The sequence below is a fragment of the Poecilia reticulata genome, chromosome 8 (genome assembly GCF_904066995.2).
Source record: "Poecilia reticulata chromosome 8, P_reticulata-male-v2, whole genome shotgun sequence".
In the NCBI taxonomy this organism is placed as follows: domain Eukaryota; kingdom Metazoa; phylum Chordata; class Actinopteri; order Cyprinodontiformes; family Poeciliidae; genus Poecilia; species Poecilia reticulata.
In genome coordinates this window covers 24,351,807-24,373,566 of record NC_088837.1, presented here as the reverse complement: position 1 = coordinate 24,373,566, position 21,760 = coordinate 24,351,807, and the positions used below count along the sequence as shown (strand labels likewise).

Here is a 21,760-nt window from a genome sequence, read left to right as displayed (position 1 = left end):
TTTTGTAATTTCTGGTCAAATTTGAGTTCAAACTCTGGATTTCTGCTTCAATCAGAAGTTGGAACCATTTAGGGATTTCAGATGATGGTGCTATTGAAGAAATTTAGATTATCTGGTTGGTTTCAAACCAATCCTGGTACTTGGGATCAAGGTTTTCCTGGAAAGTTGGAATTTCAGCTGTTTTTCTTGGTGGTATAAACCCCTGGCTCTGTGTTGGATAAAAGGTCCAGTCAAATCATTTTTGTTCTGTCCAGAGTCAACTGGTATCAGGTCATGGTTCTGGAATCTGTTCCAGTTTAAGCTTTTACTCAAATTCAGTTTTGGCAGCAAAACCAAAGGTTCACTCATTCATACTTTTCATACCTTTCTGTAAACATAAATTATTGAGCCAGAAGTGCTGGCCAGTGATACCATTAATGTTCCAGAACCTTACTGGTTCCCAGTCAGTGGAGCCGATTGAGTTTCTGAACAGGAGCGACCTGAAACTGGATGATATGGTACAGATGGAGAATAAAAAAGATCCCACTGACCACCAGAGCTGAGAACGGCGAATATTTATTACAACCAACCAACCAACCAACCAACCAACCCACCCACCCACCCACCCACCCACCCACCCACCCACCCACCCACCCATCCATCCATCCATCCATCCATCCATCCATCCATCCATCCATCCATCCATCCATCCATCCATCCATCCATCCATCCATCCATCATACCACCAACCGCATCATTCATCCTTTAATTCATTCATCCAATCAACCAACCAATTCATCAATGCAACCAATCACATCAACCAACCAACCAACCAACCAACCAACCCATCCATCCATCCATCCATCCATCCATCCATCCATCCATCCATCCATCCATCCATCCATCCATCCATCCATCCATCCATCCATCCATCCATCCATCCATCCATCCATCCATCCATCCATCAGTTAGAAAAAGACATATCAGCCTCCATGCCAGGGTCCGTCAGCTCTGGTGGTGATCAAAACAACAACAACTCTTTAGATTTCTATAACTGGAGTAAATATGACAGCAGCGTGATGAGCTGTACAAACACAGAACCAAGCGATCCAAACACAACTGGACTGAACTGAACAGAACTCTACTGAAGAAGGAGTAAACAGAACCTCTGTGTGTCTCTGAGCCCTGAGGTTTGACAAAAAGTGCTTCGACCAGCCGGAGCCGCTTCCAGCCGCCTCGGTTTATTGCCTCAGACCCGTCAGAGCCCGTCAGAACTGACCAATAGGAGGCCGGCTCTGGGCGGGGGTAGGCGGGTCCTTTGTAGAGCCGGCTGGTCGTTCAGGTGTGACAGCAGGTAGAGAAAGAATTTGATCAACTCTGAGGAGTGATGTCATCCCATCAACACGACTGATTGGCTAAAGGTCCGACCAATCAGATTAAAGAGTCACGCTCTCTTAAAGGACCATTCCTTATTTTTAACTCCAGATTTAATCAATCAGGTGGAGATTTATTAAGTTTAGATATTCTGATCTGAAACCCAGAGGTAAACAGACTAGTCCTTTAAGAGGAGCCTGACCTGGATCATGTGACCCTCAAACACTGTGAAATGTTCAGGGCCCATCATCATTGTCTGGAAACACAAAGACTGTAGTCTTCAGACGTTGTTCGGTAGAAAACCAGCATCTACTCTCTCTGATCCAATCAGGTGAGTTGGTGCTCCGTCGGCGTCCACGAGTCCGACCGTCAGTGAATGCCTCGCCACCTGCCTGGACTCTGAGTGGAATATGGCAGCAGGTATGAAGCCCAGGTCGGCCCCAACATCAGGACCTTTGTTGTCTTTTGTTAAAAACATGAAATCCGCCTCGGCGCGAAACGAAACGATGGCTGTTTTCCTCCTCGCTTTGAACATTTACAGATCAGTTCTGGACAGAACAGAGAACAGCTGTTGGTCTCTGTTCGCGGTTCAGATCAGACGATCGCTCTGCAGCAGCCCCACAAAGTCACAGTACCATCAGCCCGCTGCGGGGGGCGCAGTCCTGCTGCAAAAGCTCTTTATCCTCGACCCGTTTGGTCCATGAAGTCAATGAAAATAAAAACTGAAGTCTGGAAAACCACACCACATTAAATCCTGCAGCCTGACTGGCTGAAGGAAGCTGATTGGATGATGCCTTCTATTTATCTGCATTCTGATTGGTCCATGCGTCAGGAGTTGGGTCATCAGTTGCTAACACACAGCAATGAAACTGCTTATTTTTTTCTTCAAATATTGTTTCGGGAGAAACATTAAAGCTCAAGGTTTGCTCTTTAACGCACCTTCTGAATTTAAAGGAGCAGCACCTGACACCTACTGCCCTCTGCTGGTAGAGAAAGATAAACTTTTACTTGATGCTTCATTTTTCCCCTGTATTTTAAAGCTGCATCATGGCTGTTCTCCTGTTTGGAAATGCATAAAGAGAAAAATCTCAGGTAATAAAGACAAAGTTTGATCACTTTGTAAAGGAATCAAATGGGAACTAAACTGTTTTTGTAATTAAATTTTTAAAAGAGAAATTTGTTTGATTCCTGATAATAAACTTTACCATCATCACACTGATGTAATGATGGTAAATTTGTTTATTTAGTTAAATTCTGCATATTTTCAGAAAATTTTAATAACATTTTTAGAGGGCATATATATATATTTTGTTTCTTTATTGATTTTTTATTTATTTGAACAACTCATACCCATCTGGGTTTACATGTATCTCTTGAAGAAGATAACTTTTTATACGTTTCTACAACATAAAGATGATTCTCTGGGAGTGCAGGAGGGTGGCAACCATTTTTCAAAAGGGGGCCATTGCCCCCACTGGGCCCCCCTCAGGATCGCCACTGATTTTCTGCTACTGCAGCTGAAAATACGCAGAATTTGAGGTAAATATAAATAACTATGTGAATCGACTGGGTAGACTGGTTTGTGGAGGAGCCGTAACTCCACTTTGTGTTCCAGCTGTGTGTTAGGAACCAATGCTTAGGTTTCGGGTCGGTTCTGGTTCTGCAGAATCCTGCAGAGACAAACCAGAAACAGACGAAACCAGAGTTGTGGGTCTCCAGGTTCAGAGGTTTGACAGAATGTTTTATGTTATATGATGAAGAGGAGCAGGTGTAAATCTAACGTCCAGGTCGTGACCCTCCTCCTCTTCCTCGCCGCTCCTTCGTCCCTCTACGTGTCTTTGGGCTCCAGCTTGCAGGACATGTCGAACAGCAGGTTCTGGTTGTCGATCACCTGCAGCTGACGGACGTAGGCCTTCGTCTGCAGGTGGGAGGGGGACGTCTCTGTATCTATGGCTACCAGGAAACACATCACAACATCACTGAGCAGTCGCAGCTGCAGTGGCAGAAACCTGCCACCAGGTGGAAACAGACAGGACAGTGAGGAAGAGTTCGGACTCACCCAGCTGGGAGCTGCGGTACCGTCTGATGGTTCTCACCATTTCAGCCACTTTATGCTGCAGAAAACGATAAATATGAGATTACGGAGGTTCTACGGGTCGTGGTTTCACATCACAGCAAAAACACAAAATCTTACCAAGTATTTTTGTGTAGTTTCTACTGCAAATACTTTTGTCAACTTGAAATGAAACAAAACTAACTTAGAAGTAACCTTTCAGCAAGAGTCAATAATTCCTTAATATTGATGAAAATGTTCTGTTCCATTAGCATCTTATTTCACTTGGATCATGGGAAAATGTCTTATGTCTTAACCTAATTTATTCACCTGTAAAAATAATTAAAACATCTGAACATTTCCATTATGTCGTAAGTGAACAACAAACTCACCATCTTCTCAAAATTCACGAGTTCTCCGTGGAACGTTTTGCAACTCTCGTGAAGAAACGTCAAATCTGCAAACGACACGAATCAGAACGGTCAGGAATCTCACTGACGGAGAAAAACGGATTTATCAGATGTGTCCTTTGCTACAAATGATCAAGAATTCACTAAAGGAATGGAGTTTATTGCATTTTAGACAATAAAATGATTATTAAAGGAATTAAATTGTTTGTTTTATTGGCATCTTTTAAAGTATTTCAAATATTATACAAAAAAGCTTAAGAAATAATTTTGAAATCTGCAGAAAGTGCTAATTTTTTAATCTGATTAATCACTAGAACAGTGGTTCCCAAACTTTTTCTCCTGCGCCCCCCCCCAGTGGTTTCCAAACATTTTCTGGGCCCCCCCTATGGATTACAAATGGCTGTCTGGTTGAACGAGGCGTGTGAGGGGATTCTTAGAGACTCCCTACCTGTAAGAACGGAGGGGGTGGGGGGGGGAATCGACTTTTTTGGGGGCAAAATGAATCTACGTAGCTGAACATAGACAACAACATCGGTAGCCTACAGGCGACTTGTTACGCTTAAGGTGATGTATTGATATTAGCTAGCTAGTCATCTTTTAGCTAACATTACCTGCATCCAGCAACTTTACATCTCAGACGGTTAGTTTGGGGAAAAACTGTGAAAAGTTCTTTGCGTTTTGCTGGTTTGCTGCCATGATTCTAACACCTGCGCAGCTCAGAACAGCAGCAGCAGGTCTCCTTCACTGCCCCACAGATATTTAAAGGCGGCTCGGAAAAACAGGTTACCACATGTTAACAAAAGATTAAACAGTTTTAACTGCTGATAAAAGAGACACAGGACACAGATATGGGAAGTGTGGAAACCCCTACTGTATCAAACTGACAGAGGAATAACAGAGAGTTGGCCGTTCTAAGGTAAAAACCCAACGCATACAGCGTTCAGGTTTTTTTTTTTTTTCATCCAGACGGCTTCCCTCGCCCCCCCCTGCAAAGGCACGGCGCCCCCCCTTAGGGGTCGCGCCCCACAGTTTGGGAACCTCTGCACTATAATCAATCACTATAATAATCATTCGTGTTTTTCACGTTCCAACCACCGGGGGCGCCAGATCGCAATTCAAAAATAACAGTTTTCATCTTTTTTTCCTTTAACCTACTTTCATCCGTCCTGTTCTCTGACTGTGTTGCCATGGAGACGGACAGTTTCAAGCTCTCCAGCATGTCCTTTCTAATAATTAACAATTATTTACCTGAGATTTATTAAAAGCAGAAAAACCAGTGTAACGGTGAAAGGTTCAGGACTGTTGGAAAGCATAATAAACAGATTTTGTTGATTTTTTTTCCCCTTCTTGCTTAGCAGATTAACAAAGAGCCGATTGGCCAGCAGGTCCAACCGCGTCTGTTCCTCAGCTGGGAGCAAAGCCCCAGGGGAAATGGCAAAATATTAAGACTTCAGGAAATTTGTGTTTTTCCAGTTTACTGAAAAATTCAGTGAGAGGATTAAAAAAAACAAAACAAAAAAAACCCCAGAAGAACTGTTAAAATCAGTAAAACCCATCAGTTCTCTGAGTTCTGCTCCGGTTCTGGTCACCTTTCAGCAGCAGCGGGGTGAACGGGATCAGCGGGGGTCTCAGGCTGGTGATCAGGTCCCTGTAGGACTTGTGGTTCCTGGACGGGTCCTGCAGGAGAAGAAGGTCAAAGGTGAGCATCGTGTTTCTGAACCGGATCGGTTCTGATCGGCACAGACCCAGGATCAGTGTGGGAAACTCACAGCGATGCTTTCGAACTGCTGGAACTGCTTCCTGAACTTCCCCGGAAGACCCTGAGAACATCAGAGGAAATTTCCTTATCAGAACCAAAGGATCTGGTTCTACAGACGGACTGGGTTTTACAGAACCGTCCGGTCTGTTCTGTTAAAAACCCGGCGGGTCGTACCTCCCAGGTGAGCCGCAGTCTGCTGACAGCCGGGTTGTCCAGACCCAGAACCACCGCCAGGAAGGACAGCAGGTCCTGCTGCTGTTTACAGCTGGAACAGAGCAGAACCGGGTCAGTTCACGACCTGAACAGCAGGAGGCAGCAGAGAGCTGCAGAGGAACGATGGCCTTCACTTCAATTTAAATACTGATTATTGACCATTTAGCCCCGATACTGACCACAATATTTGATAAGTTCATCTGTGTATTAAGTCCATTGGAGACAGACAAAAAGAGGAAATTTGAAAATTTTCTAGAAAAAAACTCACAAATATCTTAATTTAAAAAGTAAAAAATTTGCCATATAAAACACCAAATTTTTCTTTAGAAAAAAAAATGTATTAACTGTTGATTAGTCTCAGAAATTTTTGAGAAAAAAAATAAGATTTTTAAGAAAAAAATTGACATTTTTGAGATTAAAATGTGGTAAATTTTCTAGAAAAAAATTTGTAAGTTTTTGACTTTGAAAAGTTGAAGATTTGCTAATAAAATGTCAAAATGTTTTGAGATTAATCTGAATTTTTTTGAAGAAAAAAAAACAAAAACAAACTTTTTTAACTTTTGGACATTTTCTGAGTTTCAAAAGTTGAACATTTAACTTAAAAAAAAAAATCAGAAATCACCAAATATTTTGTAGAACATTTCTGAAATGAATCTCAAAATTATTATTTTTTTCCTCCTGCAAATTTTCAGCTTTTTATACTAATACATTTCTATGTTCGTTTCTTGCAGAAAGTTACTTTCACTGTTTCTTCTCGATCTACAATGGCACTAATACGTCTATGTGAATAAGATTTCCTTATAAATCTAAAGAAAAATGTTTCTTGACCTATTTTTTTATTGAGGGAACAAATTCCAGTTGAATCATTTAATTACGCCTTCTTTTTTTTTTTACCAAAAAAATAAAAATATTTTAATTTGTTCTATGAAAGGAAATAAAATGTCTACATTAATGATATGTTTTGTAGTTTGTGTGGACAATAAACTCACAGCGCTGCGATCTTGATGAACTTGCGCAGCAGCTGGATCCTCTTCGGCAGCGATTGGCATTGCAGGATCTCCGTGGCGACCCAGTGCTGCACCTCGCTGCAGCGCTGCAGTACCAGCTCCAGGTTCAGGGGGCGCCAGCGGGACTGCTCGCCGTGAAATACGTAACAGATGAACTCCACCTGCAGGGGGCGATATGGGTTGGATGAAAAAGTTGCAGTTAGTCATTTTCAGATAATCATGTTTTTTATGATTTTTTTCACCAAATGTTTTTCTGACCTCGTGAACGCAGCTGAAAAGTTCCCAGTCGAACACCACCAGCTGATTGGCCACTTCCTCCGCCGACATGTCGTGAAGTTTGCTGTCGCCAGGCGTCCAGTGGATCTCCTCAGGAAGAGGAAGCTGCAGGAAGTGACGTCAGAATTAAAGGTGAAACAAAAACTCCAGACAGAAATCTGTCTTCACTGTTGACCTTTGAACCCAACGATAAGAGTCACTTATCAGTAGCTAGCTTTGGTTTTCCAAATCTGGGAACTAAAATAGAGGTTCCCCAAGGTGTGGCGTTTGGCCCCCTTTCTTTCTCCTCGTTCAAACCTACTCACTCTTTAAAAATTTTCTTCTTTTTTTTTTTTACATTTTTCTGAATTTCTGATGTTTCGTGATGAACTGATGGCGTTTATGGGGTTCATCACGACTATAACCCTTTTGAAATCGCTTAAATAGAATAAAAATTTAAATGTACTTTCTAGAAAAGGGACAGATCTTTCATTGAGTTAAAGTCTGGACTGGACTGGATTGTCTCTAAACTGGAATAGATTCTTTCTAAACTGGACTGGATTGATTGTTTTTACTCGAATGGATTGGTTCTTGACTGGACTGGATTGAGTGTAGACTGGAATGAATTCATTTTAAACTGTAATGGATTCATTTTAAACTGGAATGGATTCATTTTAAACTGGACTAGATTGTTTCTAAACTGGACTGGATTAATTTTAGACTGGAATGGATTCATTTTAAACTGGACTGGATTCATTTTAGACTGGAGTGGATTGATTTTAAACTGGACTGGATTGTTTCTAAACTGGACTGGATTCATTTTAGACTGGAGTGGATTGATTTTAAACTGGACTGGATTGTTTCTAAACTGGACTGGATTAATTTTAGACTGGAGTGGATTGATTTTAAACTGGACTGGATTGTTTCTGAACTGGACTGGATTAATTTGACTGTACTACTCTACATCTGTGTCACCCTCATCCCCATGTTATCCAGTGTCACCAGTTTGATTGATTTATTTGCAGGATTTATTTATGATTTAGTCGTAAACCAAATCTCCATGAACAGAGTCAACTTTGCCCTGAACCAGAAAATGTTCATAAAAACACTGATTACAATATGTATGTAATATTCCATTGAAGGAAAACTGGCCTAATCTGTTTAATGTTTTATTAGGGGTAATTCCAGTCATTACAACAAATGCTTCTGGTTAATTATTCATCAAATTAATCAGGTTAGCATAGCGGAGACCTAACTGTCCTCAATAAATGTCCTGAATCCAATCTGGATTCTGGTTACTGAATTTCTCCTGTTAGTTTTTATCCTGACTTTCCCAACTGGATCTTCCATCGGTTTTCTACAAAGATCAGCACAACCCGACATTTTCTCTGGTTTCATTGGCTGTTGCTACCCTACAATCAATCACCCTTCAATCAATAAGCATCGATCCTCACCAGAGAGTCGAGTTCAGAGGGTTCACAGGCGAACAGGTGGGTGTTGACGCCCAGCGTGGTGAAGACGGCCTCGTCGCTGGGGCGAAACACGGCTTTTTCTGCAAACACAGCCACCGTCAGTCACAGCGGGATAAAAACCCAAAACATCCGCAACCAGAGGGAAGACGGACCTCCAGCTGAGGTGACGGCCACCAGTATGAGGTTTCCGGGCAAAACTGGTTGGTCCTCGCTGTACTGGAGTTTCTCTTTGACCAGCGCCAGAATCTCTCCGACCCGGCAGGACAGGCGGCTCCGGATGGTGACGTAGGAGTGATCCGGGGTGTACACCCTGCAGAAGACTGCAAACACGCAAAAATATCACACTGAGCTGCGAATGTTCACCAAAAAGTCAACTTCATTTGGGCAGAACATTTAAGCAACAAGGCAGTTCAAAGTCCAATAAACTTTACAGTTTATTGGAAATCCTCAAGCAAATCAAATATATTGATCCATTTTCCGGTTATTATGAATCAAAGAAAACTCTAAAGAAACAGGTTTTTGCCTTGATTTAAAGGAACTCAGTTCCTTTAGAGAATTTTAGAGTCCATTCTCTGAGCTACTGTTCTTCAGGTGATAGAAGACCGACTTTATAGCCGTCTCTCTGTGGCTCTGAAGGTTCGGATTTCAGTCTGATCTCTAGTTTCCAGCTGTAGTAACTGAATCTGTGAAGTGGCTCTAGATCGCTCCTCTTCAGGTCCAAAGATAACAACTTCAGTTTTGTTTCTGTTCAGCTGGAAAACGTTTTGGCCCATCCACACATTTATCTGTTCTAAGCATCTGTTCAGTGATTGGATGGTTCTGCGTCACCTAGTGACATCATAATGTAGATATTAAATAGGAGGGTTCCAAGGATTGATTCCTGGGGTACTCCACATGTGATTTCTGTCCGCTCCGGTGAGAAGTTACCACTGACACAACGAAATCCCAGTTCTTTAGGTAAGATCTGAACCGACCCAGTTATCATGGTCAAATCCTGCAATGAGATCCACCAGAACCTGCACCATGGTTCCTCCATGGTCTGTATTTATGTGGATGACACTGTGGTAACCATGGAAACCAGAGCGAAAGACGTAAAAGCGGTTTGTTTTTAAGAAACACAGATTTTTCAATCACCTTAAAGGGGCGGTATCGTGTTTTTTTATAGCCCAAGTAACTATGTCACCTTCAGCTGTTGTCAAAAAAACTTGAAAGAAATTTTACTTCCTGATTCAATTGGGTCTCTGTCTCTTTAAGAACTCCTGCTCTTTCTGAAGCTCCGCCTTCAGGAAGTCATCACAACATGGCTCCTCAATTAATCCTTCAACAATGTTTTTACCAGCGTTGCTCTGAGAAGTAGCTCCTATAAGGAACTCAGCAGTTCCACAAGGTGTTTGCTAATTGTCGCTGGCTAGTCTGAAGGAGCTGAGTGGGGGCAGTGGAAGCTCTGAAGCTTAGAAGCTGTAGCTCCAAGGAGGAGCTGCGTCTTGAGGGCGGGGCTAGGTTCTCCCAGGCATTTTTCACAGCTGAATGGTTACCATAGAGATTAAAGGATTTCTCACACATACGTGAAAGAATCAAAGCGACACTCCAGGTCTGTTAAAGATGTTTAGACGAGGGAATAACATTAAAGAAACATGATGTAAAGCTAAAGAAAAGGACATTTTAAATGATACTGCCCCTATAAATCAATTCTCATGGAGATTCTCGCTCCGTCTACTGGTTATTTGTGGAACTGCAGCTGAACTGTTGGGTTGGTCCTTTGTATTCGAGTTAAAAGTCCAAACCTCAGGTGTGTGTGTGTGTGTGTGTGTGTGTGTGTGTGTGTGTGTGTGTGTGTGTGCGTGTGCATGTGCGTGTGTGTTCAGGGTGTGCCGGCCAGTGATTTGTATATCCCAACCGCAGATTGCAGCTGTGTTTGCATTTCAATTGTGAGCGTGTGTGTTTACAGATCACAGCCTGTATAACTCAGGTGTGTGTGTGTGTGTGTGTGTGTGTGTGTGTGTGTGTGTGCAGGTATCTGTGGGCGTCGTACTTTCGTCTGAGCCTCTGAAGGCCTCACGGGGCTGCAGGCAGGCATCGATACGTCTGAAGTGTCTGAACAGCGGGCGGACCTGCTTCTTCCTGCTCTCCTTTTCCTCGTCGGAGCTGAAATACACAAATATCCAGATTGAAAGGTGAAAACAGCGAATAAACGTGATGAACATCCAACAAAAACAGCAGAATATGTAGCATTAATATCTAGAGTCTTTGCAGCCTTACGGGCAGTGCAGGATCTCGGACCATCGCTGCAGCTTCAGGACGTCCTCCACCAGCTCAGGATACCGGGTCAGCTCCTGAACCGCACACATGTACAGCTCCTGCACACAGACAAACCCACAATCTGAGTTTATTCATCCCAAACGGAGGCATCAGCACGGAGAACGCGGCAACAGCAGCAGGCTCAGCTGCTTCACTTTCACTTTCAGGCCTTCTTCTCAGAACCAGCGTCTGGAGATTCCCATCAGGCTGCTTTCCAAACCGTTACTGTCATCGCGTGAAAGCAAGGATTGGCCGATAATTATCAGGAAGTCAGGCATGTTGAGGCCTGATGGCGTCTCGCTCTTTGAGACAGATTACGTGAGATTACGTCGCTTTACTGAAAGGCTGGGAAGTTTCCTTTTGTTGGTTCTGGAACAACAAAACCCTTCAGGGAACCCTGAAGGTTCAACCCTGAAGGGTTTCAACCTCCAGGATTGAAGGTTGGTCTGTGAGGTGGTCTGTGGTGGCTTGTGTTGGTCTGTGAGGTGGTATGTGGTGGTCTGTGTTGGTCTGTGGTGGTCTGTGAGGTGGTTTGTGTTGGTTTATGGTGGTCTGTGGTGGTTTGTGAGGTGGTATGTGATGGTTTGTGGTGGTCTGTGGTGGTCTGTGAGGTGGTCTGCGGTGGTGTGTGGTGGTCTGTGAGGTGGTTTGTGTTGGTCTGTGAGGTGGTATGTGATGGTTTGTGGTGGTCTGTGTTGGTCTGTGAGGTGGTCTGTGGTGGTGTGGTGGTGGTCTGTGAGGTGGTTTGTGTTGGTCTGTGAGGTGGTTTGTGTTGGTCTGTGAGGTGGTTTGTGGTGGTCTGTGGTGGTCTGTGAGGTGGTTTGTGTTGGTCTGTGAGGTGGTTTGTGGTGGTTTGTGTTGGTTTATGGTGGTCTGTGGTGGTTTGTGTTGGTCTGTGAGGTGGTCTGTGGTTTTCTGTGAGGTGGTTTGTGGTTTTCTGTGAGGTGGTTTGTGGTGGTCTGTGATGGTTTGTGGTGTTTTGTGTTGGTCTGTGAGGTGGTCTGTGGTGGTCTGTGAGGTGGTCTGTGGTGGTCTGTGAGGTGGTCTGTGAGGTGGTCTGTGGTTTTCTGTGAGGTGGTTTGTGGTTTTCTGTGAGGTGGTTTGTGGTGGTCTGTGATGGTTTGTGGTGTTTTGTGTTGGTCTGTGAGGTGGTCTGTGGTGGTCTGTGAGGTGGTCCGACCATCATGGGATGTTCAAATTCAGCATCTTTAAAGTTGCTCTATGTAACCTCTATAAAAACTTTTTTTTTACATATTTGTTGAAACTCTCACCATATTTTGGCAGCTTGGTATGAAACAAATAACCTGTGAAAAAAAAGAAATCAAGCTGCTGCCTTCTTCCAGTGCGAACTAGAAACAACCAATCGGAGTGAGGAGGCGGGTCTTAGTGCCCTCCCTCTCCCCACTCGATCTCTGTGATGCTACAGCTAGCATAGCCTGTCATGAATGCTAAGGCTACTTAGCATGGCCACCAAAAATGGTGAATAAATGGTTTTTCTGTAATGGTGAGTTGTTCCTCTGCCATTAGCACTTTTAGCAGCACATTTATGAGATTGATTAACAGCGCTAAGACCCGCCTCCTGCCTCTGATTGGTTGTTTTTCAGTTGAGAGTGTGCATTTCTTCAGATGGAAAAAATGGCTCTGGGAGAAGATGGAGATCATTTTACAGATTATCTCATAATATGGTGGCAGTTTTATGGGAGCAACATATTTTTAATAAAACTGCAGCTTTGAAGCTGAGGTTTAAAGGAGGAATGTCATGTGGGCCAAAACCCTCAGCTCAAAATGTTGAGAGTTTTTTAACCTACTCAATAATAAACTAAACATGAACTAATTTAATTAAACAAATAATCAGATTTTTTCCTCCTTAGATCTAAAACGTCATGTTTTTTTGCATGTTTTCCTTGTTAAATGAAGGTATCCAGTTTGTTTACTGTTTGAGTGTAAATTCCCTTCTGGACAAATATCAGAAAATATAAAAATAATTCAGCCAAAAAAAAATAAAGTTGGAGAAAAACTAGAAATTCTGGAGTTTTCAGATCAAACTGGATGGAAAATGTTTCTGGAAAATACTTAATTAAGTGATTATTTATCTTCATCCATCCATCCATCCATTTTCTTGCACCCTTTTTCCCTCAGTGGGGTTGGGGGGTGCTGGTGCCCATCTCCAGCCAGCGTTTCGAGCGAGAGGCGGGGTACACCCTGGACAGGTCGCCAGTCTGTCGCAGGGCAACACAGAGACACGTGGGACACACAACCATGCACACACACACTCACACCTATGGACAATTTGGAGAGGCCAATTAACCTGACAGTCATGTTTTTGGACTGTGGGAGGAAACCGGAGTACCCGGAGAAAACCCACGCACGCACAGGGAGAACATGCAAGCTCCATGCAGGGGGGCCCCAGGCCGGGAATTGAACCCAGAACCTTCTTGCTGCAAGGCAACAGCTCTACCAACTGCGCCACTGTGAGTCAGGGCCACAGAATAAAAAAAGTGCCATGTTTCCATGGATGACACATTTACTTCTGCAGTGACACACAAAGAGTGAAGCCTGTCACGGTTTACGGCTGTGAACAGAAAACGTTTGTTTTCTTAACTAAAAAAGTCTTTATCTTATTTATTCTATTTTATTTAAAAAATTTTATTGTAATTTTTATTTTATTTAAATACAAAAATCTTTAGAATCTGAACAGTAAATCAGCTCAACTAAACGAGCTGAAAATACCTTTTTATAAACCAAAAAAAGTTGTGATTTCTTTCTTACCTACTCAACAATAAGCTAAACATGAACTATCTTAATTAAACAAATAAAGTAATCAGATTTTTTAAAGTTTTTCCTTGCTAAATGAAAATCATCCAGTTTGCTTTTTATTGATATAAAAATATTTCATCTATTCTGGGTCAGTTTTAATACAGGAACTAAAATCAGACATGGAGTAATTTAGAGTATAAGTCAGTGATTAGATGGAACAGGTTGCCTCATTTCAGTGAGTAGATTCTAGTAGTTTTGTCCTAATTTGTTGAATTTATTATTTTATTAAAGCTGCTCTAAGCGTAGCCTGGTCTTTGAGTCGTTGGTCAGACTGGAGGTCAGTTTGTGTGCAGCTGAATGCCGTTGACCTCTGGCCTCACACTGGTACCTTGGGGAAGCTGTTGCTGCGCTCCCCCTCCTCCTGCAGCAGCTCTCTGTAGGTGTCCAGGTAGCGGAAGGCCATGTTCAGCACCGCCTGCTTCCTCTCGGCGGCGCTCATGGCCGCCTCGGCCTCGCCGTCCCTCCGCTCTGCCTCCAGGGAGAATCTGGAGGAGCGATTGGGTTAAGGAGGAACCAGGCTGGATGTGAAACACGTGTTTCTGCGGCGCGTGGAAACCTACATGCATCTTCTGTGTTACAGCAGGAGGAGCATCGTTTTCAGCTCAGAGAGACGCCGCCATGATGACCCACATTACACCACACACACACACATCCTCATCCAGCTGTCTCACCAACACACACACTCTCTGCTTGTTTCATCCCCTCTGCCTGGCTGATGAGACATGCTTTTTCTACTCTCTATTTGTCCAACGCTGAGAATTTCAGCTATATTTCCCATGAAGCTTTGCTCTCCTTCGCCATCAGCTCCTTGTTCTTCTGATTTTTAATCAGGTCTATGATTATTTAATCCTGCATGGAGGACAGATGTGCACATCCTGAGAGGAAAAGTCCCTGAATCTCTGTAATATAACAAAGGCAGATTTATTTCTGTCCGTTTCTTTCACTCTTCTGCTTCCGCCCACATCCCTCTCTTCCTCTCCATCTCCCTGTGGGGGAGGATTCACGTGGATGGATGTAAAAAAACTGGCAGTTTTCATATCAGCCGTCATGAACTGAACTAATCAGAACACAACAGAAGAAAACGGCTTCGCGTCCCGCAGAGGTTTCCAGTTCAGCCGGTTTCAGAAAACTGTTTGCGGATGATGCAGTCGTGTTAAGCTCAGATGATTCTGCAAAAACTTTCAGGAGAACGGGGAAACAGTTTGTGTGACTCAGATTGTAATGTTGTTTGCAGATGACGCACTCAAATTAAGTTTGAATGGTTATGCAATAATTGACAGGAGTGTGTGAAACAGTTGACATCAGATTGTAAAGCTGTTTGCTGATGATGCAGTCATGTTAAGCTTAGAAAGTCCTGAAATAATTGGTAGTAGACTGGGAAACAGTTGGAATGACTCAGATTGCAAATTTATTTGCAGATGACGCAGTCGTGTTAAGCTTAGAAACAATTCTCCTGCAACAACTTGCAGCAGAATATGAAGTAGTCAACAAAATTCAGATTTTAAAGCTGTTCGCAGATGATGCACTCAAGTTTGAATGGTTATGCAATAATTTTCAGGAGTTTGTCAAACAGTTGGCATCAGATTTTGAGACTGTTTGCAGATGATGCAGTCAAGTTGAGCTAGGATGGCTCTTCAATAATTTCCACAAGAGTGAGAAGCAGACAGCATAATTCAGATTGTAAAGCTGTTTGTTGTTTGCAGATGATGGAGTCATGTTAAGTTTAGAACGTTCCGCAATTATTTTCACAAAAATGTGAAAAAGTCGACACAATTCAAGTTGTAAAGTTGTTTGCAGATGATGCACTAAACTTTGAATGGTTATGCAAAAAATTTGAGGAGTTTCTGAAACAGCTGGCATCCGTTTGTAAAGCTTTTTGCAGATGATGCAGTCGTGTAAATCTTACACAGTTCTACAAAAACCTGCAGGAGAATATGAAACAGTCTACATGGTTCAGGTTGTAAAGTTGTTTGCAGATGACGCACTTCAGTTTGAATGGTTATGCAATAATTTGCAGGAGTTTCTGAAACAGTTGGCATCAGATTGTAAAGCTTTTTGTAGATCTTAGAAAGTTCCACAAAAACTTGCAGGAGAATATTAAAACGTCTATTAAAACGTTGTAAAGTTGTTTGCAGATGATGCAGTCGAGTTAATCTTTGATGGTTCTGCATTAATTTGCATGAGAATGTGAAACAGTTGGCATGATTCAGATCGTAAAGTTGTTTGCAGATGATGCAATCGTGTTTGACTTTTAGATTGAGTCATTTGTCGCTGAAGGTGAAACAGTCAGGATTATAATCAGAATCTTCTGCTCTGAGCCGGTGGAACCATCTGGAAACTGGATTTCCACCTGCAGGTTTGGAAATTCAGGGTCTGGGGGAATTAAAAGTGGATCTACCAGTCAGTACCTCCCCATTCCTCGCCTCAGTCATTAGTTAGGCGTAGGAACCAAAAGAATGTGATCATGAATGCAAACAGCTGAAATAATCTCCCTGCAGGCTGGGCTCACCCTCAGGAGAGGAAAGGTTTCAACATTCTGAACATAGTGAAGCTCATCAAAGGTGCAACTTTACGTCAGTCACACTGTGTTTCTGGTTCCACACAGTGTTTACGTGACACAGGAGGGTGAGATGAGTTACAAACCCTCAGAAGCATGAAGACTGCTCTACTTAATTTATTATTCAATTATTCTGTTCGTGAGATCGTTTTAAATGATGGCGAAGGGAGCTTGTGGTGTACAAATGTTGGTTTTGTTTTTCTGAGCATATGACAATTTATTTTTGTTTCTAAAAAACTGAACTTAATGGATCAATTGTAAAAGCATGATGTTTCCTGGTATGCATCCTTTCTTCGAAGCAAGGAAAGGAGCTCTGAGTTTTCACAGGAACAGGAACCAGTTGAGTTGGTTTGGGAATCTGTTGGAGACGCTTTCGTTTTTCCATCGTCTCCAAACAAAACGAGGCTCTCAGTTTACATTCAGGACACAGTTTGTCTCCGTTCTACCAAGAATCGAGATGTTAAAGAGTTAAGACGCGTTCACACCAGCCATGTTTAGTCCACTTTAATCCAGCTCCAGTCCATTTGCCAGGAAAGTCCAGTTCCTTTGGGGAGGTGAGAATGCGTAATTGAACTCTGATGTGGACTGAAAGAACGAACTCTGGTTAGCCTATAGACCTCGGTCTGGATTCGGTTGAAGTGAACTCTGGTGTGGTTCGAATGCATATGTGAACGCCAAGTGTGCCAAAAGCAGGAAGTGGACTACATCACAAGGCATGCTAGCAGGCTAATGCTAGCAGGAGAAATGTGTCTTCTTCAGAGGCCTTCATGTTGTTTCCTTCACTGGTGATTGGTGCACAAGAACCACAGCATCTGAAATTGTAGCAAATGTTGCAGTTTTGGTTCCCAATCGGACCGATTGTACCAGACCATCAGGTGCGAAACATTTTCAAAAAACGGTTTTGTTGCCTGTTTCTGTTGTGGAAGTGTTTTTCTCCTGAACCTGAACGTGGTGAAATGTTCCTTTTTCTCTCCTCTGGAACACAAACAGAAAGAAGGTGGGGCAAAAAAAAAAAAAAAAGAAAGAAACTCGGTAACAAACATGAGGAAGAGTCAGCAGGCTGCAGGCAAAGAGGAGGGAAAAACACGACTCGCAGCTACACAACGGGAACAAAGCCGCCGTTAATACCCTGGAATCAAACCTGCGAAGCTCGTCCCTCATTCCGATCGCATTAAACACAGCGGCGCATGCACGTCGCATCGCAGCGCAGCACCGTGAGCGCATTCAGTCAGGCCCAGGACAAGGATACTGCTGCAGCAGGACTTGCTGGAGCCTGTCGGCCGTCAGGAAGATGGGATGTGTCAACATGAAGTCATCCAACAGGGTTTCTGCACACAGACACACAGAGATATTAGATGTTACACGCTGCACCTGAACGCAGCATAGACATTTCAAACCGGAGCCAGAGGACTCCACCTCTGATCTGCAGCAGGCTCATTAAAGCAGATGAGCCAGGTGGAGGCTGAGGGATGCCTTCACATCCTCCAGCCTCAGAGCTTCTGGTTTTCTGCATGCAGAGTGAGTCCTGACAGGACAGCAGCGTCTCTGCGCCTCGGAGGAGGATGCAGAGGCGAGGCCGCCTCTGATTATACGTTAGGCCGTGACACGCAGCGAGCCGAGAGGCGGCGGCGAGGAGCTGCTGCAGCCGACGGCTGTAATTTAAGATGCTGAAGCAGCACGACGCGCCTCAAACCTGTGGTCACATTTACTAAAATACACTGCTGCTCTGCGTGTGTGTGTGTGTGTGAGAGCCATGCTGCAGTGGGTGTGTCCAGTCCAAGCCCGCCTCTCTGCAGGCGGTTACCATGGAGACAACACGTCGCTGACAGCGAGAGGATGGAGAGAGAAATGTGCGAGAAGAAGAAGAAACTGATAAAAAAAAAGGAGAGAAATCAGAGTGTGAGCTGCAGGAAACCGGATCAGAACCGATCAGTTAAAACATTTAAACTAAAGATGGATTTAATCTGTAAGGAGACAAAAATCAGAGCTGCAACTGCTGATTATTCTGATGACTAATCAATTAATCGGATAAAATAAATGTCACATTCTGCAGATTTTTCACTTAATCTCTTAAAAGATGCAAATGAAAAAAATCTTAAATTAGAAAAGAAACATTTTTTTTTACCTTAAATATAGAAAATGAAGCATCTGCAGCTTAAAAACTCTTCTATGAATATGTGAGAACTCAATCCTTATTTCAGCAATCGATTAATCGTGATTAATCACGATTAATCACGATTAATCATTATTAACTCTTTTAGCTCTACTTTAAATATAATTTTTTTGTGGCTCTATTTAAATGTTATTTTGTAGCAGTGAAGACTTTGAGCTGTTCAAACCCTTCCCAGATTGATGAGCCTCTCTAAAGTCATTATTCAGTTACTAAATTAGTTAACAATTATTTCAATAATCGATTAATCACGATTAATCCAACTAATTGTTTCAGCCCTACTTTGAATATTTCACCTTTTTCTTTTTGAAAAGACGCACAGAAATGCAGAAATAATCTGTCCAGCGCAAAATAATCCAAAAACCAGAAACAAACCCATTTTGACACCAACTGGAGTCCAGATCGGTACCAAACCCGTTTAAATTTCCACCTCAGAACCCAAAACAGTTTCAACAAAACAGTTAATTCAGAACTGGGAGCCCCACATGTCATCATATCTGGACCCAGAACCCGTCCACGTGACCAGTAGATCAGTCTGGGTCCACAGTGATCAACAGTGATCCAACTGGATCCCAGTTTCCCTGCTGAGTTCTGCAGAACATCTGACTGATTTTCATCCCTAAAGGCTGAAATTTCACCAGAGATGGGAATGCTTTATAAGTGGCTTTAAAGCCGGAGATGAAGCGAACGGATAAAGTTCTGCTTGGCTGGCGGAGAGAAAGGTCCATTCACAATGTGAAGCCGAGCAGAAACTAAAATCTGGGACCCGAGCGGAGGACGACACAGCGGAGCTGCATTCACAGCTACTCAGAAAAACAGAAATATCCACAAGGACGTCTAAAAAAAACTAAATATATCATAAAAAAGAAACAGACATTTCGTAGAGGTTCAGTAGACACAGTAAAATATTTCAATTTCTTTTCTTTTTTACCGTTTTTTACGATTTACAGGCAGGGCTGAAACGATTAATCAAATTAAACATGATTAATCAATTACTGAAATAGTCATCAATTAATTTAGTCGATGATTATTGGATAAAATAATCGTTAACTGGGATGTAAAAACTCTAAAGAATGCCATTTATTTGAAAAACAACATATTCTGAGCAATTATTAAGCCAAAACTGTATAATATAAATACAGATTTTGCGTTTAAACTCCGTTGTCTGTAAATACGTTTTAGCCAAAACTCCTCAGTTTTAGTTTCACCCACTTCAGATTTATTTCACTTCTGCTCAAACGGAGCTTTAGTTCATCTGGACGTCTAAAACGTCACATTTATTACTGCTTATTGTGAAAATAAGAATCAAACTGTTTGAGGAGAGCTTCGTGTTTCTTTAGAAGCAGGAAGCCGGACAGCAGATGGACGTAAAAAGGTTTTAAAGTCGCTCTGACCTCAGGGTCTCATTCTGAACACACGACTGAATCCGGCTCCACTTTAAATGTTTTTCTCCATGAGGAGAATAAAATACTTTAAAAATAAAATCTATGATATTTTCGTACCAGATGCAAGTTACAATTTTAACCAATTTGCTGGAAATTAAAAAAAGAGCTTTTATTTTATGAGAATGTTTGTCTAAATATGAGAAAATAGTCGTAATATTAGCAGAATAAAGACGCAATATATTAAAATTAAGAGAAAAAAATGTTTTTATCAGGATTTGACATGATCAGCTCAGTTCATCAGCTGATTGAACGATAGTTTCAAAGTTCTGCTTCTGGTAATAATTTGATGCTGATGTGCTAAAAGATGAGGTAAAACTTAAACCAAAGTACATTTTTTATTTCTCATGTTGCATCTCTCATAAAAATACAACTTTATTCTTGTAATTAAAATAAAAACCTTAGCTTGGTGCTAATACTCAGATTATTGAGATTTGACCTGAATACTACTGCAAACACGCTTTTCAAACAAGATGGCGCTGATTTCACTCTGAACTATGAAAACCTGAGGGAAAAGTCCGTATTTTCCAAAAATGTAATCTTCACAAACCAAAAGCTCGATTAATCGATCAAATCCAAATCGCCCAGCCCAACCAGGAAGTGGATCTGGGTTGATTTGACCCGTTAGTTCATCCTGGATGCGTCTTGCTCAGGATGCGGAGAAGTTTCCCAGCTGAAGCTTTAATTTCAGCGTTTTTCCTCCCACCTCCTCGGCTCGGTTTCTCTTTCCGCCTCCCACTCCTCCTTCCCTCCCAGCGTCTCGCAGAGAGCCGGTTGCTATGCGAACAGGTGCTAAAAGAGCCTCTTGTGCTTCTGCGCGTCCAAACTGAGCGCAAGCGGGACAAACGTGCAGCTCGGAGGGTCGACGAAGGCGATGAAGAGGAGGAGGAGGAGGAGTGAAGGTAAACGCATCCAGAGAGGTAAAAGAGTGGGATCGTTTCTCTGAAGACAACCTTCCTCCCACACACGGATTCAGAGCCACACGGCCGTCATTCTGCCACCGACTGGTGCAGAAACACAAAGTCTTACTAGCATTTCGGGTCCAGTTTCTGCTGCAAATATCTCAGAACACTTGAAATAAGACAAAACTAACAATTAACTTGTAAGCGAGCAGAATCTAAAACCCGGAAACAGATTAACGGCTGCAGGACAGAGACGAGTCCGGCCTTCGGTTCAAACACCAAACCAAAAACTTCTCCTTCCACAATAAATCCACAAAAAGATTTTATGAGGCAGGAGCTGCGTTCCCATTACAAATGTGAGCAAAAGTTACATTCTTTAACGCCGCATCAGGACCATTCTAGACACAAAAACTAAACAGGAGGCGTCCATTTCTGCCAAAAAACTCAAAGTTTTGAGATTCATCTCAGAACTTTTACAGAAAATAATATATTAATGTTCAGTTTCAAAATATGACAATTTTTGAGACAAAAACTCTGCAATTTTGAAGTTAATCTCAATTTTTGTGGAAAATTTTAATTTTAAAAAAATTTTAAGTCAAAATGTTTTGAGTTTTAAAAGTTGAAAGTTCAAAGTATTTTCAAGAAAATTTCTAAGATTAATTAAAAAATTTCTGAGATTTCTCTTGCAAAGTTTTGACTTTTGAAGTTAAGATTATTTAAGATTATCTTATAACAAGACATTTCTCTCATGTTATAAGTGAAATAATCTGCTAGTGGAACTAGTATTTTTTCTTTTTCAGCAAAAGAAGCTCCAATATTTTGTTGAAAAGTTACATGTAAGTAAGTTTTCAAGTGTAATACGATATTTACACTGGAAAGTATAAAAATATTTGGTAATATTTGGTTTTTCTGCTGCGCTCAAGCAGCTGAACTCAGAGAAAGTGTGTGACAAACACACACTTCTTGTTTTTACGTCTGAGACCTTAAAACTAGAATAAAATCAAATCGTTTTGGATTAAAATAGGGATGAAATCCGGTTAAAAGCAGGATAA

The 21,760-nt window shown here is 42.1% G+C and overlaps 2 protein-coding genes across 2 annotated transcripts in view; one reads left to right on the top strand and one right to left on the bottom strand.

The window, feature by feature from the left end:
• Window positions 1-2,226: 2,226 nt before the first annotated feature.
• The window catches only part of rapgefl1 (Rap guanine nucleotide exchange factor (GEF)-like 1), a 25,644-nt gene continuing 6,110 nt past the window's right edge, over window positions 2,227-21,760 (bottom strand). The window contains exons 3-16 of the mRNA XM_081610306.1: window positions 17,444-17,522; window positions 13,966-14,122; window positions 10,782-10,879; window positions 10,555-10,667; window positions 8,675-8,842; window positions 8,505-8,602; window positions 7,054-7,176; window positions 6,778-6,956; window positions 5,750-5,840; window positions 5,586-5,636; window positions 5,406-5,493; window positions 3,799-3,863; window positions 3,413-3,467; window positions 2,227-3,306 (exon numbers count right to left, since the gene is read on the bottom strand). Coding sequence (XP_081466432.1) covers window positions 3,182-3,306; window positions 3,413-3,467; window positions 3,799-3,863; window positions 5,406-5,493; window positions 5,586-5,636; window positions 5,750-5,840; window positions 6,778-6,956; window positions 7,054-7,176; window positions 8,505-8,602; window positions 8,675-8,842; window positions 10,555-10,667; window positions 10,782-10,879; window positions 13,966-14,122; window positions 17,444-17,522 — 1,490 coding nt within the window. The 3' untranslated portion in view covers window positions 2,227-3,181. The remainder of the gene's footprint in view (window positions 3,307-3,412; window positions 3,468-3,798; window positions 3,864-5,405; window positions 5,494-5,585; window positions 5,637-5,749; window positions 5,841-6,777; window positions 6,957-7,053; window positions 7,177-8,504; window positions 8,603-8,674; window positions 8,843-10,554; window positions 10,668-10,781; window positions 10,880-13,965; window positions 14,123-17,443; window positions 17,523-21,760) is intronic.
• Window positions 20,449-21,760, top strand: part of LOC103469012 (uncharacterized) — a 4,285-nt gene continuing 2,973 nt past the window's right edge. The window contains exon 1 of the mRNA XM_081610308.1: window positions 20,449-20,708. The gene's annotated coding sequence lies outside the window, so the exon portion shown is untranslated. The remainder of the gene's footprint in view (window positions 20,709-21,760) is intronic.